Genomic DNA, 22,779 nt, shown 5'->3' with positions numbered 1-22,779 from the left:
TGTCAGTGGGGGGCTCGCAGTCCAACCAAAAACAATGACCTCATTCATACTCAGTGATTCACTCAGTGAGTCTGGCAGCAGTTGTCAAAGGAGACGACAGGAGTTAGCAGATAAAAAAGTAAGGAAAAGCACAGGGTTGTCGGGTGGGTGGGGTTTAAAGGCAGCTAAGCTAACCTAAAAGTCAGAGCTGAGAGTTGGATATTTTCAGGGTTCACACCTTCACATTCACTTTCAAAGATTCGTCAACCATTTACCGTACCATTTCATCTTTTGCTTCTTTGGCCCGCGTCCCCACACTCACTGTACCCACATTATGTATCACGCGTTATTTACGTTATTCTAAAGTTTTGCGTAGCTATGTTAGTAATTTAAAATTCATAAATATAGCCCAAGTGAATAATATTACTGTTTAAAATATAATTATATATATTATGTAAATATGTGATTACTTAATGAATATGAAAATAATTATATACTTTGTTACACCCAACTGTTGGGACCGAGCGGTAAGCTCACAAACAGTAAGAATAGATTTTTTAATAGAACTTTTTGTAGAAACTTTCTGAGTCAATAGTTGAGCAGATCCCATTCATTAATGGTTACATTGGGATTTTATTATCATGTCATATCTAAAATGATATGATATACATTATAGTACCACTCTATTTAAATTTATATTGTAATACCCTAAAATCCGATCTAGAAGGACCACCAAAAGTAGCCGAAATAAAAATTTTAATTTATTCAAGAAAATTTTTTTGTTTATTATGTTTGAAATAATATTAAATCAACATCAAACATTCAGAAATAAATCCACAGTTTTTAAAGTTTAGTCCACAGTTTATATAATCGTCTTACAAACCGATTTAAAGTTTACCGTATAAAACTTATGAGATTTTGCTTAAACCGAATCAAACCATATCTGTCTGAGTTCTCCGGTATGCCAAGTCCAACTCTAAACCACGGAAAGTACCTGAAAGGAAAGACACTACAGATATGAGCTACGCAAGCTCAATGTGAATCCGAAACATGAACAGATCGCAAAAGACAGAGTGACACAATAAATACTTCAGACAAGCATAGGTATAAAAATGTCACTTACGAAAATCTCAATCAATATGTCAAATACATTATCAAATCACAGAAATGATGATCCAGTCATACACAATAATCAGAACATATCACATGACATTAACTATATTTTTCATAACCAAAAGATTACATAAACAGATAGAATGTTCTGACAAATAGACGCATATTAAGATGCGAACGGATGCACAATTCAAAATTCCACCCCACCAACCAAACACCACTTCGTCCATCTAACACACCACTTAAGGGCTATGGTAGGCCCGTCTACCATGCACACCATATAGAACCATAATAACTTCATCCACCCTACACACCACAACGTGAAACTATGCCACTTGAGTAATCAGATACAGATTGAGTCGATATATATAGGATAGTCAGTGAAACCGTCAGATACAAAAGTATCGCAGTTAAAACTGCTAAGTCCGTCTTCCTTCTCTTCATAACCAGATCCCAAAATTTTTGTGCTATGCAACAATGCACACATTACGCAGACAACATACAGAAAAGGACATTAACATTTCTAGTTGAACAAATTAAGATTTGATTACACTTGTATTCTAATATTTAGTTATGACAACAATAATGAACTCATACTTATTCATCTCATAAACAAGCAATAAAATTAAAACCCATAAACGCACATATATACACGAACCAAACTAAATCGAGTCCCAAACACACTTACCGATGCTTGACTGAGGGTCGGATTACACAAAGACATAAACCAGATAGTTTATGACTCAAAACAAAAATTCTATGAAATAGGGCTACCTAGCCGTGTGGCTCGGCCATGTGGGGGTCTACACGCCCATGTGAAGGCTACACACGCCAGTGTGGAGGAGACACACGCCCGTGTAAGCAGCTCATGTAACTCACTATCCAAAAATGCCAAAAATAAAGAGTAAAGGAGACACGACCGTGTGGAGATCTCAGACGCCCGTATTGGTACACATGCTCGTGTGAGTAAAATAAAATGTCATCAATAAATACAGCAACAAATCAATCTAGGTACGGTCTGAAAATCCGGTTCATTAAGTCAATAAAGATAGCAGGTGCATTTGTTAATCCGAAGGGCATAACAAGAAATTCGTAGTGTCCTTACCTCGTTCTAAAAGTAGTCTTTGGTACATCAAAGTCTTTAACTCACAACTAGTAAGAACCTGATATCAAATCGATTTTTGAAAACACTGTTTCCCTTTTTAATTGATCAAATAGATCATCAACTCGCGGTAGAGGGTATTTGTTCTTGATTTTCACTTTGTTAAGCTGACGGTAGTCTATACACATTCTCATTGTGGCATATTTCTTTTTCACAAACAACACAGGAGCACCCCAGAGAGAAAAACTCGGTCTAGCAAATCTTCTATCTGTCAATTCTTGCAACTGGGCTTTCAATTCTTTAAACTCTGTTAGTGTCATTCTATACGGAGCTATCGATATTGGCGTAGTACTCGCTACTAACTCAATGCCAAACTCAACCTCTCGGATCGGTGGTAAACTCGGTAATCCTTCAAGAAACACATCTGAATACTCACACACAACTGACACTATTTCGATCTTCTTTTCAGTCACTTTTGCATCAAACACATAAGAAAAATATGCTTCGCAACCTTTTCTCACATATTTTTGAGCTAACATCGATGAAATCACTACTGGTAAACCTTACAAATCATCTGACTCAACCCGGATAATCTTATTATTCTGACATCTCAAAACAACCATTTTTCGTTTATAATTGATTATAGCATCATGTAGCATTAGCCAATCCATACCCAGAATTATATCAAATTCATCAAATGGTAACAACCTTAGATCAGTCAGAAAATAGAAATCCCGAATCATCAATGGACAATTTTGTACACTTTATCAACCAAGACACACTTGCCTAAGGGGTTCAATACTCTAATTACAAATTCAGTAGACTCTACAGGCAAAGTCTTACTGGATACTAAATTCACACATACATATGAATGAGTTGATCCTGGATTGATCAATGCAATCACCATAGTATCATAAAGAGTAAAAGTATCAGTAATAACATTTGGAGATGATGCTTCTTCCTAAGCGCGAATAGCGTAGGCTCGTGCAGGTGCTCTAGCCTCTAACCTCACAATAGAATCTTTAGTCACTCTGTGGCTACCACTCATATTTCCCTTGTTTTTGGAGGGTCTACCTCTAACTGCAGTGTTACTCTGCCTCATGTTTTGTACTGTATCTTGTTCAACCAACTCAGGTCAGTTACGAATAAAATGATCTAATGATCCACATTTAAAATAGGCCCGATCATTCAATCTACAATCACTGATATGTCGTTTTCCACACTGTCTACATTCAGGTCGATTTGGTTTTACACTCCCAACAGTAGCTATTGAGATAGCTGGAGCTTTAAAGCGAGAATGTTGTCTTTCACGATCTCTGTTTGAATGTCCCATAGATACATTTAAACGATTAAATGAGTCTTCAAGTTTCTTTGATGCAGACTGATAAGATTTACTAGTTGATCTCTTTCTTAAATCTCTTGCTTTCAGATTTCCTCTTTTCTTTACTAAGATCTTCAGCTTTACAAGCTCGTTCAACTAAAATGAAAAATTCTTTCAATTCAAGAATCCCAACTAATAGTTTTATATCCTTGTTTAGTCCATCAACAAATCGTTTACACATGATCTCCTCAGTAGACACATATTCTCGAGCATACTTGCTTAAACGTACGAATTCTCTTTCGTATTTAGTGACAGTCGTCTGTCCTTGTTTCAATTCTAAAAACTCTTTATACTTCTGATCTAGAAATCTCTGACTTATGTACTTCTTTCAAAATTCAGATTGAAAAAACTCCAAGTAACTAGTTTTCTTGGAACCATAGATATCAACGTTTTCCACCAATGGTACGCATTATCTATTAGTAAGGATACAACACACTTGATACACTCATCAGGAGTACAAGACAATTCATCAAATACTCGGATCGTTTTCTCGAGCCAGAACTCAGATCTCTCAGCATCATCATCAACATCAACAGTAGCCCAAAACTCCTCAGCCCAATGTTCACGTATCTTATCCACCTGTGACTTGTTCAACTATGTCAAATCTATAACTTAAGGAACACCAGGGGTTTATTGAGGAACATGTGGGGGTAGAGGTTTGAGTAGCTGGATTCGTTCGAAGGAACTCTGTAAACCACTCACTCATCATTTGGAAAAGGGCTTGTTTAGCCTTTCGCTCGTGGCTACTCGAAATTGGCCTAGAATCAGCCGGCACTACCCCTTAAGCGGAAGCGGACGCATTACTTTCCATATCATCAACTAAAGTTCATTCGAGATCCATTTGCTATATGAAAACACACTTTAAACTGTAAAAAATCATCACACTATCGCAGTTTATATATATGGCATGTATAGCTAAACTTTCACACGCTGCGTTAGTCCTAGAATCAAATAAACTGTAGCTCTGATACCAATAAATGTAACAGCACTAACCTGTACCGTCGCCGGAATAGGGCTACGATGCATTACCGATCAAATACAGCATACGACATACATTTCTCATACATGAATCCATTATGACATAAACATTAATCAAACATAATCATAATGTCCCTTGTAAGACTCTACGAGACCGTAAAACATACTTGAAGAGGTTCGGGACAAAACTGATAATAGTTGTCAACTTTAGAAAACTTAGAAAATTTTCAAGCATAAAGGGATCACACGCTCGTGTGAACAGGCCGGGTGCCTCACATGACCACCAGACACGCCCATGTGAAAACAGAGCATACATACTGACTTGCAACACACGGCCTGAGACACGCCCGTGTGCTATGACTGTGGGAAAACTGAAAGGTATACTGACTTGGGTCACACGGTCAACCACACGCCCATGTCCCAGCCCGTGTGTCACACACAGCCAGTAGACACGCCCGTATGTCTAAGCTGTGTAACTCTCTAACTTGTTTTAACTAGGATTCAAGGGTTATACAGTCAAGTCACACACCCATGTGCTCATTTGTGTGGCACAAAAATAGGCTTGATTTAAGCCATTTTCCCCACCTATCTTTCATGTACCTAAAAGCACTCATTTGGCATCATTTTCACATACAATAGACAACCAAAATTAACCATTTCATGCACATTTCATACCATTTTACATCTATTCTTTAATTACTCATTTAATGACCATAAACTAGCTCAAAAATATACCAACTTCACATGATTCATTATTCACTACTTACCTACTAAATCATACACCAATTCATCAATCTTTGCCAAACAAATGACATCCAAACATCAAGCATTTAGCCAACTAAAAACATCATTTCCAATCATGCTATTATGCACCATCAATAACTAGAAATTTGTGCATCTCAAAACCATACCAAGATTACTAAATTCACAAGGCAGACATATATACATCTCATACCATATTGCAATTCATACTATAAACCAAATACCATTCCATCATCAACATTATTTTCAAGTCAACTCATATGGCTAGATCCACAACTCAAAATATACCATAATGACACTAGCCTATACATGTCATATACCATATTTACAAAAATTCAAAAGTACCTATTAATTGATCGATAGTGTGATGACGTTTCTCGACAATCCCTGAGTCCGAGCTAGCTTCAATTATTTATAAAACAGGGAAAGAACACACAAAGTAAGCTTTAAAAGCTTAGTAAGCCATATACAAATAAAACCATTTCATGAATCAACATCATTTCTATCAATTAAACAAATTATGAATAAGCAAATATAAGCTTACAAACTTTCCCAAATGTATACATATTCAATTTCATAACTAAATTTATCAAATACTTCCCTTTTCAATACTCGTATGAATATCATACGTACCTGAGTCGCTTAACTCATTTACACATTCTTTCTAGACTTGACTTTTCCCATTGAACCTTTCAGAATGTTAAGGATACTCGGTAATCACATATAACTTATACAATTTCATATGCCAGATATGGTCTTACATGTTATCACATGTCGATGCCAATATCCCAAACATGGTCTTATATACGAAATCATATAACGATGCCAATATCTCAAACATAGTTTTACATGTAATCATCATACAATATCAATGTCTCAGACATGATCTTACATGTAATCACATCTCGGCAGTCCTAATGTAATGACATTCGTATCTTATACTATTCTCAGGGTTTGTATGGGACTTTCAGTTAACATTTACTTTGTCGATACTTACTTGTATTTACTCGTTCAACATTCATAACAATTCAATGAAAAATAAATATTTAAAGACATTTATTTGCATATGAACTTACCTCGTAGACAAAATAGAGGAACTGGATCGACTATTCAATAATCTTTGATATTCCCTGATCTAAATTTCTTTCGTTCTTAATCTATATACATTAAAAATTAACTCATTTATTCATCAAATCACTCAATTTAGTCCACAAACACATATTTGGGAATTTTTATGCTTTATCCCTTAAAGTTTCACATTTTTATAATTTAGTCCCTATTTCACAAATACACAAAATTCACACAATTCTACAAGACCCATGCTTGGCCGAATTACCATAGTGCCCCTAGTAGCCCATATTTTTTATTTATTTCATATTTCAACCCCTCAATTTACAATGTTCACAATTAATCCCTAAAATGCATTTTTAGCTAAAATCATTTAATAAAACTTTATAATCTATCATCTAGCTTTCATGTTTTATCATCAATCATTCAAAAGCTCAAGCATTCATCAATGGCACTTTACAAAATCATTAACAACTTCAAAAATTAAGGCATGGGCTAGCTAGAATACAAAGCAACGATTTCAAAAACGTAAAAATCATCAAAAACCGAGCTCAAAACACTTACCAATCAAACTTCCAATTGATCGAACCCTAAAATGAACTAAATGTTTTCTTATTCCATAATATCGATCAAAGAAAGATGAAATAAAGCTTAAATTTTGTTTTGTTTTATTAATAATAACCTTATTAACCAAATTACTAAATTAACTTTATTATAAAACATTTAATATCATTCATTTAATGCCCATTTATGTAAAATTCCACTATAAATGGTCTAATAACATCATAAATACCTTTCATTTAATAAAACATAGCAATTAAGCACTTTAAACAAGTAGAATGAAACTTTTACATTTTACATGATTTAGTCCTTTTTCTCAAATCGAGCTATTAAACGATAAAATTAATTCACGAAATTTTCACACATACATTCAATCATGCCTTAAACACCTAAAATAATAATATTAAAATAATTTTTTGACCTCAAATTTGTGGTCTCGAAACCACTATTTTGATTTAAGCTAAAACCAAGTTGTTACACTATCAGCATATGCAATGTGATTTATAAAATCTAGGTAAAAGCTATTGCAAATCAGCTCAGAGGAGTAATTGAGAAATGTATTGATTTAGCATAAAGTGCTTTTGTACCAAGAAGACTGATTTTGGACAATATACTGCTGGCTTATGAAATTCTCCACACACTGAACTTGAAAAGGGTGGAAAAAAAAGGGTTTATGGCAGTGAAGCTTGATATGAGTAAGGTATATGATAGATTTGAATGGAAATTCATAAAGGAAATAATGGCTCGAATGGGTTTTGTTATAAACTGGATTGATACTATTATAAAATGTTTAACTTCTATTTCCTATTCAGTAGTGGTTAATGGATACACAGGAGAAAGTTTTCAACTGAAAAGGGACTTCGCCAAGGAGATCCATTGAGTCCGTTCTTATTTCTCAAATGCGGAGAGGGCTTGTCTAGCTTAATGCGCCTTGCAACTACAGACGGACTATTGAAAGGAGTGAAAGCTAGCAGAAGTGGTCCACAAATATCACACTTACTATTTGCAGATGACTGTATCTTATTTAGTGAGGCGACTAGTAGAGGGGCTACTCTATTGAAAAAAATCCTAAGGGAATACAGAATCTGCTCGGGTCAATGCGTTAATTTTGATAAGTCAACGGTATTCTTTAGTAAAAACACGATAGAAGAAGACAGAAGAGCAGTTATAAGCATTTTGGGGGTGCAGAGTTCAAATGATCAAGAGTGTTATCTCGGATTACCAAATGGTTGGAAGAAAGAAAAATGAGTCGTTTCAGAATTTAAAAGATCAAATTAAGAAGATGGTTGATAGCTGGAGCATTAGATACCTATCTTAAGAGGGGGGAGGGGAAGGAAGTATTTGTTAAGGCTATTCTTCAAGCCATTCCAACCTATTTAATGGCCTATTTTTTACTACCGAAATCGTTATGTACTAAATTAGAAAGCGTTATAACTAAATTTTGGAGGCAAAAAGGACATGGAAAATGGGGAATTCACTAGTATACGTAGAGAAATCTTTACTTGTTAAAGGAAAATAGGGGTCTTGGGTTTCAAAATTTTAGCCAGTTTAATATTGCGTTATTAGCTAAGCAAGGATGGCGACTTCTTAATTATCCAAATTCATTATTAGCGAGGGTTCTTAAAGCTAAATACTATCTGCATTTGGATTTCCTCAATGCCCAATTAGGTAACTTACCTTCACTTACCTGGAAGAATGTATGGGATGCTAAGAGTTTGCTACAGGATGGGCTGTGCTAGAAAGTTGGAAGGGGAACTAAAATATCCGTATGGGATGATTGTTGGATCCCAGGATTTCATACAGGTGAATGGAGTAACAGAAACGACAATGAAGTAAAGTTAGTCTCAGATTTAATTGAAGCCACAAATAGAACATAGAAGACAGATTTAATTAATAGTATCTTTCAATAAGACGTTGCCCAAAAAATTCTACAGATTCCTCTTGCGGAAACACCTCATGATGATTTCCAAGTATGAAAAGGAGAATCATCTGATGAATTTTCAGTGAGTACCTACAAACTATTACAAGATGCTAGCTTGGACCCTTATATTTATTTAATACAGGTCAATCTTAAGGATTTCTATAAAAAGCTCTAGAAAAATTACAATTACAATATGGAGAATATCCTGGAACTATATTCCTACTCTAGCCAATCTAAAGCATAAACGAGTGACTAATACTGCAATATGTCCACATTGCAAAAGAGGGGAAGAAGACAACACTCATATTTTTCGGTAATGTCCTGTAACAGTTAAGGTATGGTAAACGTTAGACCTTTCTTGGGTTATTAATAGTATGATTCAAGGCTTCTGGGAGTGGATTACCTGAGTCTTCAAGACGAGTACTTCTGAACATGTAAAATATTTTGTTGTGGACTGTGGTTCATCTGGAGCTCGAGGAACAAACTCATACATAGCTGAAATCGAAGGTTTAATGGAGAGAAAATGTACCTTGAATACGGGTAGAAGTCACAGTCAACGAGAGGCTATTATTAGGGTGACGATTCAATTCGACGCAACTTTTGATAAAAGAAGCTTTAAATCGGCATCGGGTCTGGTGGTTTATGGCCGGTCAGGGAAACTCCTTGCAACAACGACTGTACTGCACACAAATGTTCCATCCCCATTTGCAGCAGGAGCCTTTGCAGGTCTGCAGGTGTTAAAGCTAGGAATCGCGATGGATCTCCCCTCAGTGACGATTATGGGGATTCCTGGATAGTTATCAAGAAATGCCAATCAATGAAACCAGATAAGTCAGTCATAGGGGTGATTATTAATGACATTCAAAGCAAGAAGACTTGTTTTCAAGAAATAAGATTCCAGTTTATCAACAGAACAGAAAACGCCTTTGCCCACAAAATTGCAGAAAAATTTTTAAAGAAAGAAGAAGAAACATACCTGGTGGGAGAGACTATCGACCTTTTTCATTTGAATCCGGAGGGATGATGGAGAAGAGTCCCAGACTGAAGTTTGTAGTGAGAAGGAAGAAATGAATCGGGTAGCAAGCAAAGCAAGATATGAAACAGCTGTCATCTGAAGAGATGGGACAAGACAATGGAAGGAGGCATCCAGCTGTTCTTGAATCGACTAGCAATAATGACATTAGGTTTCCTTTTTTGAAGCATTAAATGATTTTTTTTTCACGTAGTCATACTTTTTGAATTTTGTTTTTGTTTCTTTAGTAGGTAGGCCAAAAACGTGATAAACTTTTTCAGGCCTAATCCCAATTTTTAAGACCTAGTTTGGTTTTTCCTTTTATTATTATTAAATCACTAGTCGATTTTCATAAAAAAAAATGTCATATTTTGTAATTAAAATTGGAGAAATGAATAAACAAAATAAAAATATTTAGATAAATAATAATGTATAATTCTCTTTTATTTAAAATTTGTTTAGTAAATAAATCATAATTTTCTTCCATAACCTAAAAGGTGTTCATTCTTAAAAGGGTAAATATGTATCTTGCTATTTGAATTTGACTTCAAGATTCAAATTGATACATAAGGTTTTTTGGCTAATTAGGTACCTAAACTTTTTTTAGTCCAATTAAATACCTAAAATTGGCTTTTGGGTTTAAATTAGTATTTAAACTTGGTTTCGTAGTTCCAATAAGTCATTTACTATGAGTACTAATTTGAACTAAAATGGTAAGCTTAGATACCTAATTAGAATTAATAAGTCAAGTTCAAGTACTTAATTGGACCAAACTAAACTTTAAGTACCAAATCTTAAAGCCAAGTTCAATTACTGAACTAAACCAAAAAAACAAAAAAAAAAAACCTTACACTATGTTTCGATTGTATTAAAATTAAGGAAAAGAAAGGAAAGGAAAATAACATCATTTCCCTTGTTTGGATAGTTTCTTTTATTTGAGCAAGGGAAAGTAAAGTGAGTCGAATTTCCCTTGTTTTTTTTCTTGAGTTACTTAGTTTTTAATTATCCCAATTGGAGAGTAAAACTGGAAAAAAGAAAGTGAGATTGTTTTTAAGATGCAGATTTACATTTTTATTTTATTAAATTTTTACACGAGTTATTTAACAAAAGGGCATAATTGGAAAAAAAATCGTTCTAATCAATCATTTCTTTAACTTTCCATAGTTTAACCATACAATATTTCAGCTATTCTTTTACTTTCCTTACTAATTATATTTATCTAAACAAAATAAACATACATAATATCCTTTCTTTTATTTTCCTTTATCTTCTTCTTTTTTTTCTTTATAAATATTTATTTAAGAATAGGCTTAAGTATCAATTTAAATTTTAAACTCAAATTCAAGAATTGAAATATTTATTTATCCTTTTAAAATTATAAAAGATACCAAGGGCTAATTTAAGAGGACTTGCAGTGTTCGCCCCTAAGATGAATTTTTTTATTTTGACCCTTTAAAATATTAAATTAAAAAATAAAATTACACTTTGATTCCCTTAAAAAGAATAAAATTTTAATTTAATCTTTTCAAAATTATATTTTACTATTACAAAAATCATAATTTAATTTCAAACCCCTAAAAAATATTTTGACTTCACGCTTGAAAGATACATGTATTTACATTTATGTACTTTTACATATTATAAGCAAGAGAAAAATACCAACCCTAAAATTTAAACCCTAAATTTTGAGATGCTAACAAGAATTAAAACCACTACACTCTTATGATGTTGGCTTTATGTATTGTATACTAAAATTGAAGGTAAATCTCTTTACTAAAAAAAAAAAACTAATAACAGTTAAATTCTAAACCTTAAACTCTTTCTATAATCCAATCTCACAATAACATTTATTTACTTGTTAATTTTCTTTATATTGTATTACTGTGAATTTTAAAAAATAATAATTTAGGATAGGCTTTTATTAAGTTAGAAGAAATGAGTATGCTGTCATAATTTTTGGTATTTTCTAATTTATATAATTTTATAATTTTGGTATCTTTAAAAACTTTGGTATTCCATAAGTTTTTAATATTTCCTCATAATTTTCAAAATTAAAATTAGATACAAGAAATAATTTTGATATAAAAAATAAATACTAAGAACTTTCAAGTAGAATTTGTGATTTTAAATTTTAAATAAATAAAACATAATTCCTAATGCGAACATCTCTTGGTTTATATATATATTCACATTTTTGTTATTCCTTCATAGGTAATCAGTCACATTTTCTGATATTTTCTCATGTTTTTGGTAAATACTCTTACATTTTTTGATAACCACTCATCTTTTTTGTTTGCCCTCACATATTTTGGCATCCTATCAAACTTTTTGGTATTCTCTCATTTTATTATTATTTATAAATCCTCATATTTTGTGAGGGATAAATTAAATTTAATGATAATTTTTAGAAAATGAAATTTAAATAATTTAACAAATTTTCTAATATATGAACCAAAATTGATAAATATATATATTTGTATATCCTCACACTTTTTGTAATCCCCTCGTGTTTTCTTGTAATCCATCACATGTGTTGGTATTGCCTCAGATTTTTTGGTAACCCCTCACATCTTTTTGGTTTCCGCTTATCTTCTTTTGGTTTGTCCTCATGTATTTTGTAATCCTCTAAGATTTTTTGGTACTTTCTAATGTTTTTAGTAATACGTCACGTTTTTTTCTGTATTTCCTTACTTTTTTTTTGGTAGACCATCATTTTTTTTAGTATATTCTCATGTTTTTTGGTTTGTCTTCATATTTATTGGCATGGTTTCAAATTTCTGGTGTGCCTTTGTATTTTTGGTTGGTATGGTTTCACATTTGGAATTTGGTAAGTGATATAAATTTGGGTTAAAATTTTGTGAGGGACAAATTAAATCTAATGATAATTTAAAAAATGACATTTAAATAATTTAACAAATTTTCTAATACGAAGCAAAATTAGCACATTTCATTTTCTTTTTATAATCCCTCATATTTTTTGGTATCTCCTCATGTTTATTTGTTTGTCCTATTTTTTTTTTTGGTATACTCACATTCTTTTTTGTATATCCTCATACTCACATTTTTTGTATATCCTCATATTTTCGGGTAAACTATCACATCTTTTTATATTCCTCTTTTTTCAGTAAATCCTCACATTTTTGGTATCTTCTCAATTTTTTATTTTTTATTTTTATATTTTCTCAAATTTTTGGTACTTGCTCAAAAATATATTTTCAATCATTTAAGATTTATAATTACCAAAAAGTCATTAAGATTTTTCAATTGTATTTATGTTGGTAAAATTTGGTAATTTTATATTTATATGTTAAAATTTGTAAGGGAGACATTACGTAATTTCAACATCCATGTGAGACTTAATGGTTTTGAGTGTAGGAATATTGTAGTTGATACTTGATATTTATACATTCATAAAGTTGAAATTTTGGACAAGTGTATATCAAACAAATTTCTCAACATCTATTTGCCATCTAGATGGCTAATTGGATATTATGAACAATGGGGAAATCAAACAACTTCATCGCCATCTTGATGGTATTTTTTACCATCTAGACGGCTTTTTATATTTTAGAAATCATATTTTCATGCAAATAAAAATAAGATTATACATAAATATAATTTGATTTTATTAACATAATTTTTAAAGAAAAATAAACATCAACTATAAATATTCAAATATGGTTTAAGTTAAATCTTATTGAACATGTAGAACTCACGTATGATTAGAACCAACATTGTCATCCTCCTCATGCTTAGATACATCATGTGATGGAAACTCCTCCGTTGGGTCCAAATGGAAAAAGTATGAGAACTGGATAATTTGCAAGATCGTAGCCCGAATTTTTGACCAGAAATCATGGAGTATCTTCTCATTCGCAATGTAGTGCGCATCAGATATCTCAATTCTTGTTCTCAAATTTTGCATTGCTTCCATAAGAGATGCCAAGTTCATGTTGTTTGAGCTACTTGACGGTATTGAAGAAGACGAAGGAGCTTGTTTTGACGACGATGGTGTAATGTCAATTCTCATGCAAATTATCAATGCGCTCAACTCTTTGCTGTAACAGAATCATTTGAATATGTTTCAATGCTTGTGTCATGTTAGGTTTTAGATTTATTTCTTGTAGTTGTTTGAAAGTCAAATTTGAAGTTCCCAACCTACACACTCAATTGAAGTCTTTGAATATAAAAGAAAACCAAGATTAGTCAATAGAAATACAAATTTATGCACAATATATTTGTTCTCCGTGTCATGTGAAGCATAAAACCTACAGTTGTATATTGTACTGAAATCATCAATTGCTTGTTTCTGAGGACAGTGTTCTCTGCTGATTCTGGAAAATGAAAATAATGCATGACTCAAACAAAGCACATTAGCACATTGAAAATAATAGTCACTGGACTACTATATAACATTCATTACTTTTCAAAACAACGTTCCAAGCTATGCCATTCGCGATCCTTTGAACGGCTTCCAAAACGACCTACTTCTGCCGAAAGATTACCCACTATCAAAAGAGGGCGGCGACATCGAGAGGAGTAAGATCGTCCCTCGGTGAAGAAGAGGAGCTACCAAAATGCACCAATTGGAACCTACGGCACTGACGAGGCAATGAACTTCGTTATTCGTCGGAAAGCGATAGACACGGCGACGATGTCCAGTGGGATCGGTCAGAACCGCGGTGAAGAAGAGGAAAGCATGGGATGGCATAAAATGTTGCATTAAATGGAACCTACGGCATTGATGATGCAGGAGGCATTGATCGGCGTCGGAGAGCGGCAAACATGGCGGTGGCGTTGACCGGAATGGGTTGGAAGGAAGGCCAATAAAAATGGGTCGGGAGGAGGAACGAAGAATGGCGGTTTGGGGAAGAAATTTTTTTTTTTAAACCTACAATTGTTTTTCTTTGACCTTTAGTGAATTTCTTTGAGTAACTATAACCGATGATTCCTGATTTTGCTTTTAATTTTGGCTTATCCCTTTTTCAACGATTACGATTAATTTTTATTCAATTTATAAACTCATGTTTTTTGAATCTTATGATAAGCTTTTTTTAACTCTTTTGTAAGAGCTTTCGGTAGAATTTTCCTGACTTTTCGTAACCCACTGTGGAAAGATATAAGGTTGAAGGATGAAGCGGGGAGAAGCCATGAATACGAACATAGGTGGCTTTTTGCAGGCGTTACCGGTTGTTTGCGCCAACTCATTGGGAAGTAATTAGTGGATGCCATTAATTACCTGGAGTATTAAAAGCTTCATACCCTTCACCGATTGTCCAATTGTCAGCTCGCTTATCCAATAATCATCTGCTCCATTATACATATGTGGACACCAAAAACAAAAAACAATAAGTCTACAGACAAAAATAAATAAATAAATGAATGACCACTCATCAGCCACCAGCCCACCACACCAATTGACAATCGATGGAGATATGCAGTGCCTGCCATTTGTTTTTAAGTTAAAAAATTGACAGTAATTTAATTTAATTTAATTTAGTTTTGTATTTTTATTTTTAAGAATTTTGTATTTTTATTTTTAAAATTTTAAAATTTAGATTTAAGTGACCTTATTTCTTCGGTCCAACTTGGGAAATCTCTTATATATGATGCAAAATAGATATTATTTTAGTGTTGATAAGAGAAATTTCTATGAAAAATATGAATTGGAGTTTGAGGAAGGAGGAGTACTCAACTTACATAAGATAGAGGAAGATTTATTCAATTATATAATTTGGGCTCATAGGATATGGCGTCCTTGGGGCTTTCTATTTGATTGCATCAAAAGGCCCAATGAATTGGGATTTTCCTATTAGCCAGGGTCATTTTGACGGTTAAAATTATTTTATTAAATAAAAGTTCATTACAATATGATTTTTAATAAATGAATTTTTAAAAATTTTAAAATGTTACACTAATAAATTTAATAAAAAAATTTAACAGTTTAACAAATTTGAAAAGTAAAGGACCTGAATTTCTAAAAATAAAAGTACAAAAATAATTTTATATTTAGAAGATATAGGGACCCATAACACATTTTAACTATGTTTTTAACATTTATTGCTCAAACTAAACCTTTTCATAGCTCGAGTTACTTGTCGCTTGAAGACTTGCCCGAAATTTGGGAAAAATAATAGACTCGAAAAATAAGTTTGGGTAAAAAATTAGGCTTGCTTAAAAGTGGATTGGGCTCAAGCTTAAACATTTAAGGCCCAAGCTTGGCTCGATTGACCTTTTTTTAAGTTTATAATGTTTTATATTGTGTTGTTTTTATATGATGTATAATTTATAACACAAAAATGAAATCCATAGTAATATATAATAATATTATAATGTAAACATCTAAAAATATTAACATGATTGACTATATGTAAAATATTAATAAATAAAAAATAAAATTATTAAATATTAAAATAAAATAAAATAAATATCTATTTTTAATATTAAAAAATAATATGGGCAGGCCTAAAATGAATTTGAGTTAGCTATTTACAAATATTGGCAAGCTTGGACAAAATTTTAAATCCATATTTCAGATTGTGTTAGACTTGGGCAAGCAAAAAAAATATGTTAATATCATGCTTAGAGTTGAACCGAACCTTACCTAAGTCCTCTCATGATCATCTCTAACTTAAACTAGTAAAATTTCACAACTTATTTATTATTGCATTTAAAAAGATAATCGTCCATGGAGAAAAAAATAGAGGAGTCGAGTGGTAAGTGAGCACTGAAAAATGTGCGTCGTCGAGAGGAGGATCCACTAGATGTAGGGGACTATGGATTGATGGAGGGTGGTGGTCTACCATTATTTAAGTCAATGCTTATGAATGGAATGTTGGCTGTAGAGAATGAAGAGGTATGAAAGTGATGAGTTTGATCTGAATGAGGGTGATGTTATTATGTCTATTGTTGATGGGATGTCAAACATTCATTTTTTTTTAGAGAGTACATATTTTGGTCCAGAGAAGTATGTCAAAATTGGTGATAATTAAAATGTTGGGAAGAAAAATCAGGTTTAATACGTTATGTAGTAAACTTCATGCGATTTAGAGACCAACTTGTACATTTCAGTTGATGGATCTCAATAATGACTACTTTATAATGAAGTTTCAAACCAAGGCAGACTTTGAGAAAGCTCTGACAGAGGGACCCTGTGTGATCTATGGTCAATACTTGACAATGCAACATTTGCCCCCATTATTTAGTATGTAGGAAGAGTATACTATGCAACCTTGATATATGGTCAATACTTAATTGGACAAGTAGTGAGAATGGATGATAACACTGAAAATAGTTATTAAGGAAAGTTTGCACGACTAATTGTAACATCTTGAATTAGGGCATAGTCGGAATAGTGGTTTCGAGACCAAAAATTCAAATATAGAAATAATCATTTTATGATTCTTATGAGGTTTATGTTATGAATGCATGCTTGTGTGAAAGTTTCATGAAGAAATTCTATGCATAAAATGTCTAATTGCATTTTAGGGACCAAATTAAATAAAGTGCAAATTGCATTCTAGAAGCTTTAAGCATGAAATTGCATTAGATATTGAATTAGAGGGTCCTAATTAGCAATTTGACCAATTTTTATAATTTTGGACAAAAATGGACATGCATAAGAAAAAAAGTGAAAGAGAAACCCTAAGGGTATTTTGGTCATTTGCTAATTAAAAGAATAAAAAGGGAAAAATAAGTGAAAATTGGTGTCCATCTTTTTCCTTCATTGCCGAAAATTACAAGACACCATAGCTAGGGTTTGTTCAACATTTTCAAGCTTGATTGTAAGTGCATCCTAGCCCCGTTTTTAACGTTCTTTGCATTTTTGAAGTCCTTGAAGTATGATCTACCCATTTCTAGCTATATTTTAAGCTAGGGTTTATGTATAAAATTTGACCCATGTGTGACATACATGTATTTTGATGATTAATGGAGGAATATGAATGTTTGATGCAGGATTAACATCTTTTACTAGGTGATTTTTAGTGAAAACACCTAAGCAAGGGACTTGTTTGTAAAAGTGTAAAAGAGAATAGTAATAATGTGAAATAAAAGAAAATATGGGCTGAAATGAGCATAGTAAAGGTTCGGCTAGGCTTGGGTAACCAAGAAAATGCATGCATTTCATTTTACGACCCTAGGGACTAAATCGTAAATATGTAAAAGTTTAGAGGTCAAAATGTAAATTTTCAAAATTATGAATTATGGACCCATTTGAACAATTTGAATAATAAATAAGTTAAATTTGACACTATAGATCAAGAAAAACTTGAATCGGGACTTGATTGAGGAAAGAATAAAGTACATTACGATTAAGCTCGATTATCATCATTTTGAACTGAGGTAAGTACATATGCAAATAATGTGGTGTTGTAGTATGTTATAATGTTTTAATGTATACTGTAATAAATGTTTTATTGTAATGATGAACTATATGCTTGTTGATTGTTATGAAAGATGAATGTTATTATGGTCGTTATCCACGACGTTACGAGCAAGTACGATGGAGATGCTATGTGCAATGAGAAAAACCCCGTTTGAACCTTATGAATAGTTTAGGATACAACTGACATGTCACTAGGAACTAAGACGTCTGAGCTCGTTGAGTGGTCCGGGTTCGTGAGATATGTGGCATCCGAGCCCATTGAGAGGTCAGAGTTCATTATGGATGCGAGCATCCGAGCTTGTTGAGAGGTCTGAGTTCATAATAGATGCGATTCATGTAACATTCGAGCTTGTTGAGAGGTCCGAGTTCATTATGGATGTATTACATATTATGTGGTAGCTTCGACTACGTTGAATATGTGGCATTTATGTGCAAGGTTTCTGCGTATCCAATAGTATTCCGAGTATTCAACGGGTAATGTAATGAATGTAATGAGAGTCCCGAGGAGGACATATGAAAGAGGTATGGTTATGGATACTTTATGATGAGTATAGGAATGTATACTAAACTTATGAGTAATGCCTTAATAAAGATCGATTTACGATGAGCACGTATATATATATGATCACGATTTTTGTGTGACAGGTTTTAAATACTTATAATTAATCATTCTTGAAACTAACTATTATCACGACGTAGGCAAGTGTACCTATCGAACTGTAGTATAGTTTTAGGAAGACCGGATTGTCAAACCCAAAGGAACTAAAAGTACTAGTAATGACTGTCTTTTTATTATCTAGCCTAAAAATAGGGAGGTTTTGTTTTAACTAACTAATTATCTAAACTAAGAATTCACAGAAAGTAGAATTAAGGGATTACTTTTGGAAAACGATTGAATTAAGACAATACCTAAGGAAAAATCCACCTAGACTTTACTTGTTATTCTGGTTCCGAATCGGACGATTTATTCATTTAACTTGTTCCGTAGAGATCCCTAAGTTATGTTATTATCCCTATTGAAGACTAATAACGTCGAATCCCTAGATTGAATAATTGAGACTTTTCTCTAATTAACAGCCTAGGGTTGCATTAAACTCGATCTATGGATTTTCTTATTAGGTTTCACCCTAATCCGACAAAATCTTGTCACCCTATCTCTAGGCGCACAATCAACTCCGCTTAATTATGACAAATATACTCTTAGACAGGGTCTATTCCTTCTCTAAATAAGAGCTTATCTTGAATCAGTATCCTAGGATATCAAAACAAGAATCAAGAACACATAATTAAGAACAAGTTAAATATTTATCATACAATTCAGAAAATAATAAGAAGATTCGTCTTAGGTTTCATCCCCCTTAGGTATTTAGGGGATTTAGTTCATAACTAAAAAGGAAAACATCTCAGAAGAATAACAAATACAAAACATAAAGAAAACCCAAAACTCTTGAAGGGAAATTGATGGGAGATCTTCATTCTTGATGATGAATGTGGCTTCTGAGATGGAACAATCAGCTTTCTTTGAGTAATTCCTTCCTCCCTCTCTGTGTCTCCCTCTTCCTCCCTCTATGGTGTATTTATAGGCTTTGGAATGCCTTAAAACCCTCAAAATTGGCCTTTTTCGAATTTGACTAAACTTGGGCTCGGTAGGGACACGCCCGTGTGACATGCCCGTGTGAGTCGTGCTTCGTTTCTGGCAAATTGACACGACCGTGTGGTATGCCCATGTGAGGAAGTCTAGGCCGTGTTGATTTCGTACTTTGGCCCATTTCTCGTTTTTTTCACTCTCCTATGCTTGCCTAAGTATAAAACGTGAAATTAAAACATTAGGAGCATTGAATTCACTAATTCTAAGGAAAAATCATCCATAAAATGCGTTAAGCATGGGGTAAAAATGTGTATAAATTACGGTTTATCAAATACCCCCACACTTAAGCATTTACTTGTCCTCAAGCAAAATCCTCAACTCATAATCAAAATAAATTCTTCTCAAATTATAATTTCTATCGATAATATCTCAAAATAATCCACAAGTAATCATACATTGAGAATTCAACTAAAAGAACATCAAAGTTTCAAACATTCCAAGTTGAGCATTTTATCCTGAAAACATAGGTGTCTCTTCTCATCTAAGTAATTACCTTTGATTCAGAATATCACAGAGTTTCACATCCTCACTAAAGATTCACTCAAATCACTCGAGGTGTTTAAGGACAATAAATGGCGCACTCAATAGTCAATAATGAAAAGTCATTACCATAGGCTTGCATGAAAATCAAATCTCCACCACTTATAAATTGAGATGAAACATCAATCAAAAGGTCTTTAGAGGGTTATAACGCGGCTTGGTTAGGGGGTGCAGTCACAAGCTAAAAGAAAAGGTTAGAATCGAGATTCAATTGAAAAATTACCTAACTAGAAAAATAGCTAGTCATCAATTGCGTACAACAGAGCTTTTCTTAGAAGATTACTACTACTAAGATGTATACATTTTTTTTTCAAAACAAGTTAAATTACAAAGTAGAATAAAACATAGCTAAGCAACTATTTCAATTCCAATCTCGACCAAAATGGGGATCAAATCAATTTAGGGGATTTCAATAATAATGGGTTAAGGTTTAATAATAAGGGTAATACAAGAAATGACTTGTTAGCTCAACGGGGTTTACTAAGGGTTAATCGTGAAGGTAGGCTTTTCATGGCATAGGTGGGTTAATCCTAAGTGCCTTTCTCATTTTCACATGTCAAATCAAATAGTATAGTCTTGACATGCATAATCAAGCAAATAGTATAGTCTAGAATAACAGTTTCAATTACTGACGCACTCAAAGCAATAACAAAATTGAGCATTAAAGAATTAATAGATGCTCAAAAGGCTCAAAAATCTCACAAAAATTATGGCTTTTTGATGTTTAAAACTTGTGAATTCCAACTCAAAGTAATAACTAAACTTTGAGGAAAACAACCTAAAATTTTAAATTCTTAAAAATCAACTTAGCATGCTTGATTCTCTAATGTCTTAAAGTTTAAATAATCAATGCATAAATGCCTATGTTTTAATTCAAGATATATCAATCAAAATCATAAATCAATCAAAATTTATCCAAAAACGATATGAGAGCTTTTCAAGAGAACAAGGCAGTCATTCAGGGATTTTTCTGATAGTGAAATAAATACCCCCCCACACTTAGAATGTACATTACCCTCAATGTACAAAGATAGATATAAGAATATAGAAATAAGATAGGGATAAAAGTGAAACTTCCTAAGTTAAAAATGGATGAAATTCCTGGATTAGCGAGAGTGAGTTGTTGGAAATAAAGCTGGAGGACAAACATGATTTTGACAGACAAAATGAGGATTGGGGGAATAATTTGATAGTAATCATAAAGACAAGTCGTGTTTAAAAACAAAAGAATTTTCAAAAATTAATAAAAGAAAAATAAAATAAGATAGATAATCTAATTTTCAAGTGGCACGGCCGGTTAGCACGCCCGTGTGGATCGTGTCCAGCCCGTGTTTGTCGCGAAGTGAGATGTCATCACACGGCCTTCGGGCACTCCTGTGTGTTTAGGCCGTGTGGCTATATGATCATGTTACACGATCGTGTGTGATGTGGTTCGCTTCTCCCATGGTCGTGTAGCTCTGCGCATGCCCATGTTATTTTGACAATGTTGTCTACGGGTGGTAGACACGGACGTGTCGCACACCCATATGTATTTGGCAGATTTGACCACGGTCAGGTCGCACGCCCGTGGCCACTTATCGCATCTCGTGTTTGGGAAAGATAACTTTTACCCTATTTTTGCACGGTCGTGTTTCCATCCGTGTTGGTCACACGGCCTTAGGCACGGCTTATTTAAATAATTTAAAACCGTAGTACTCGGGTTGCCTCTCGAAAAGTACTTATTTATAGTCTAAGCTCGACTTACCTCTCCATTGAATGGTCATAGGGGTTCGAGGAGTTTATACTCCTCGTTCCTGTTATGCATCTTATTAAAATAAGGTTTTAGACGGGTATTGTTTACCTTAAAAGTGCCAAACTTGGGATGACTTACCTCGACTGTACCGAATGGGAAAATACTAAGTACCGTAAGAGGGACGTCTTCATTTGGTTTGGTAGTGACAATGTGAGGATCAGCAGTATCTAATAAAACTCTATCTCCAACCTTAAGTTGATTTGGAAAGGTATTGAGCTCGTTTTGGCGTAGTTTTGGTTTATCGTGTGTTTTCGATTTATGCGTCTGCCATTCATCTAGCTCCTCGACTTGTAGCCTTCGATCTTCATGAATAGGTCATCTACTATTGCTTGAGAATAGCTCATGTGCTTCCTTCAAACTCAATTCCTGCAAAGTAGGTTGCACCATATTGCCAATTTTAGTAGAATGGTCTAAACAATCACCTTTAATTTTTGATGTGTTGCCAGAATTGCGAGCTTGAAGGGTGATTGTTTCTTCCCTCACACGAAGTGTGAGTTCACTTGTGCCAACATCAATAATCGTTTTAGCAGTTGCCA

General features: G+C 33.4%; 1 protein-coding gene and 1 long non-coding RNA gene across 4 annotated transcripts in view; both read right to left on the bottom strand.

The window, feature by feature from the left end:
- Positions 1–744: 744 nt before the first annotated feature.
- Positions 745–10,022, bottom strand: LOC108466853 (uncharacterized). Of its 3 annotated transcripts, XR_001868707.2 has the most exons (4): positions 9,842–10,017; positions 9,395–9,654; positions 5,661–5,717; positions 745–973 (listed from the first exon to the last, which is right to left on the bottom strand). It is a non-coding gene; the product is annotated as an uncharacterized LOC108466853 (long non-coding RNA). The 3 variants fall into 3 exon arrangements; XR_008279089.1 differs by lacking the exons at positions 745–973; positions 5,661–5,717 and adding an exon at positions 8,836–9,186 and having other exon boundaries at positions 9,269–9,654; XR_008279088.1 differs by lacking the exons at positions 745–973; positions 5,661–5,717 and having other exon boundaries at positions 9,250–9,654; positions 9,842–10,022.
- Positions 10,023–13,589: 3,567 nt separating this feature from the next.
- Positions 13,590–22,779, bottom strand: part of LOC128284192 (uncharacterized) — a 31,592-nt gene continuing 22,402 nt past the window's right edge. The window contains 4 exon segments of the mRNA XM_053022003.1: positions 13,590–13,935; positions 14,146–14,211; positions 14,301–14,446; positions 15,117–15,184. Of these exon segments, the coding sequence (XP_052877963.1) occupies positions 13,590–13,935; positions 14,146–14,211; positions 14,301–14,446; positions 15,117–15,184 (626 nt within the window).

Source organism: Gossypium arboreum, chromosome 2 (genome assembly GCF_025698485.1).
Source record: "Gossypium arboreum isolate Shixiya-1 chromosome 2, ASM2569848v2, whole genome shotgun sequence".
NCBI classification, from domain to species: Eukaryota; Viridiplantae; Streptophyta; class Magnoliopsida; order Malvales; family Malvaceae; genus Gossypium; species Gossypium arboreum.
The sequence above is the reverse complement of the archived record's forward strand: the minus strand, read 5'-3'. Positions and strand labels throughout refer to the sequence as shown.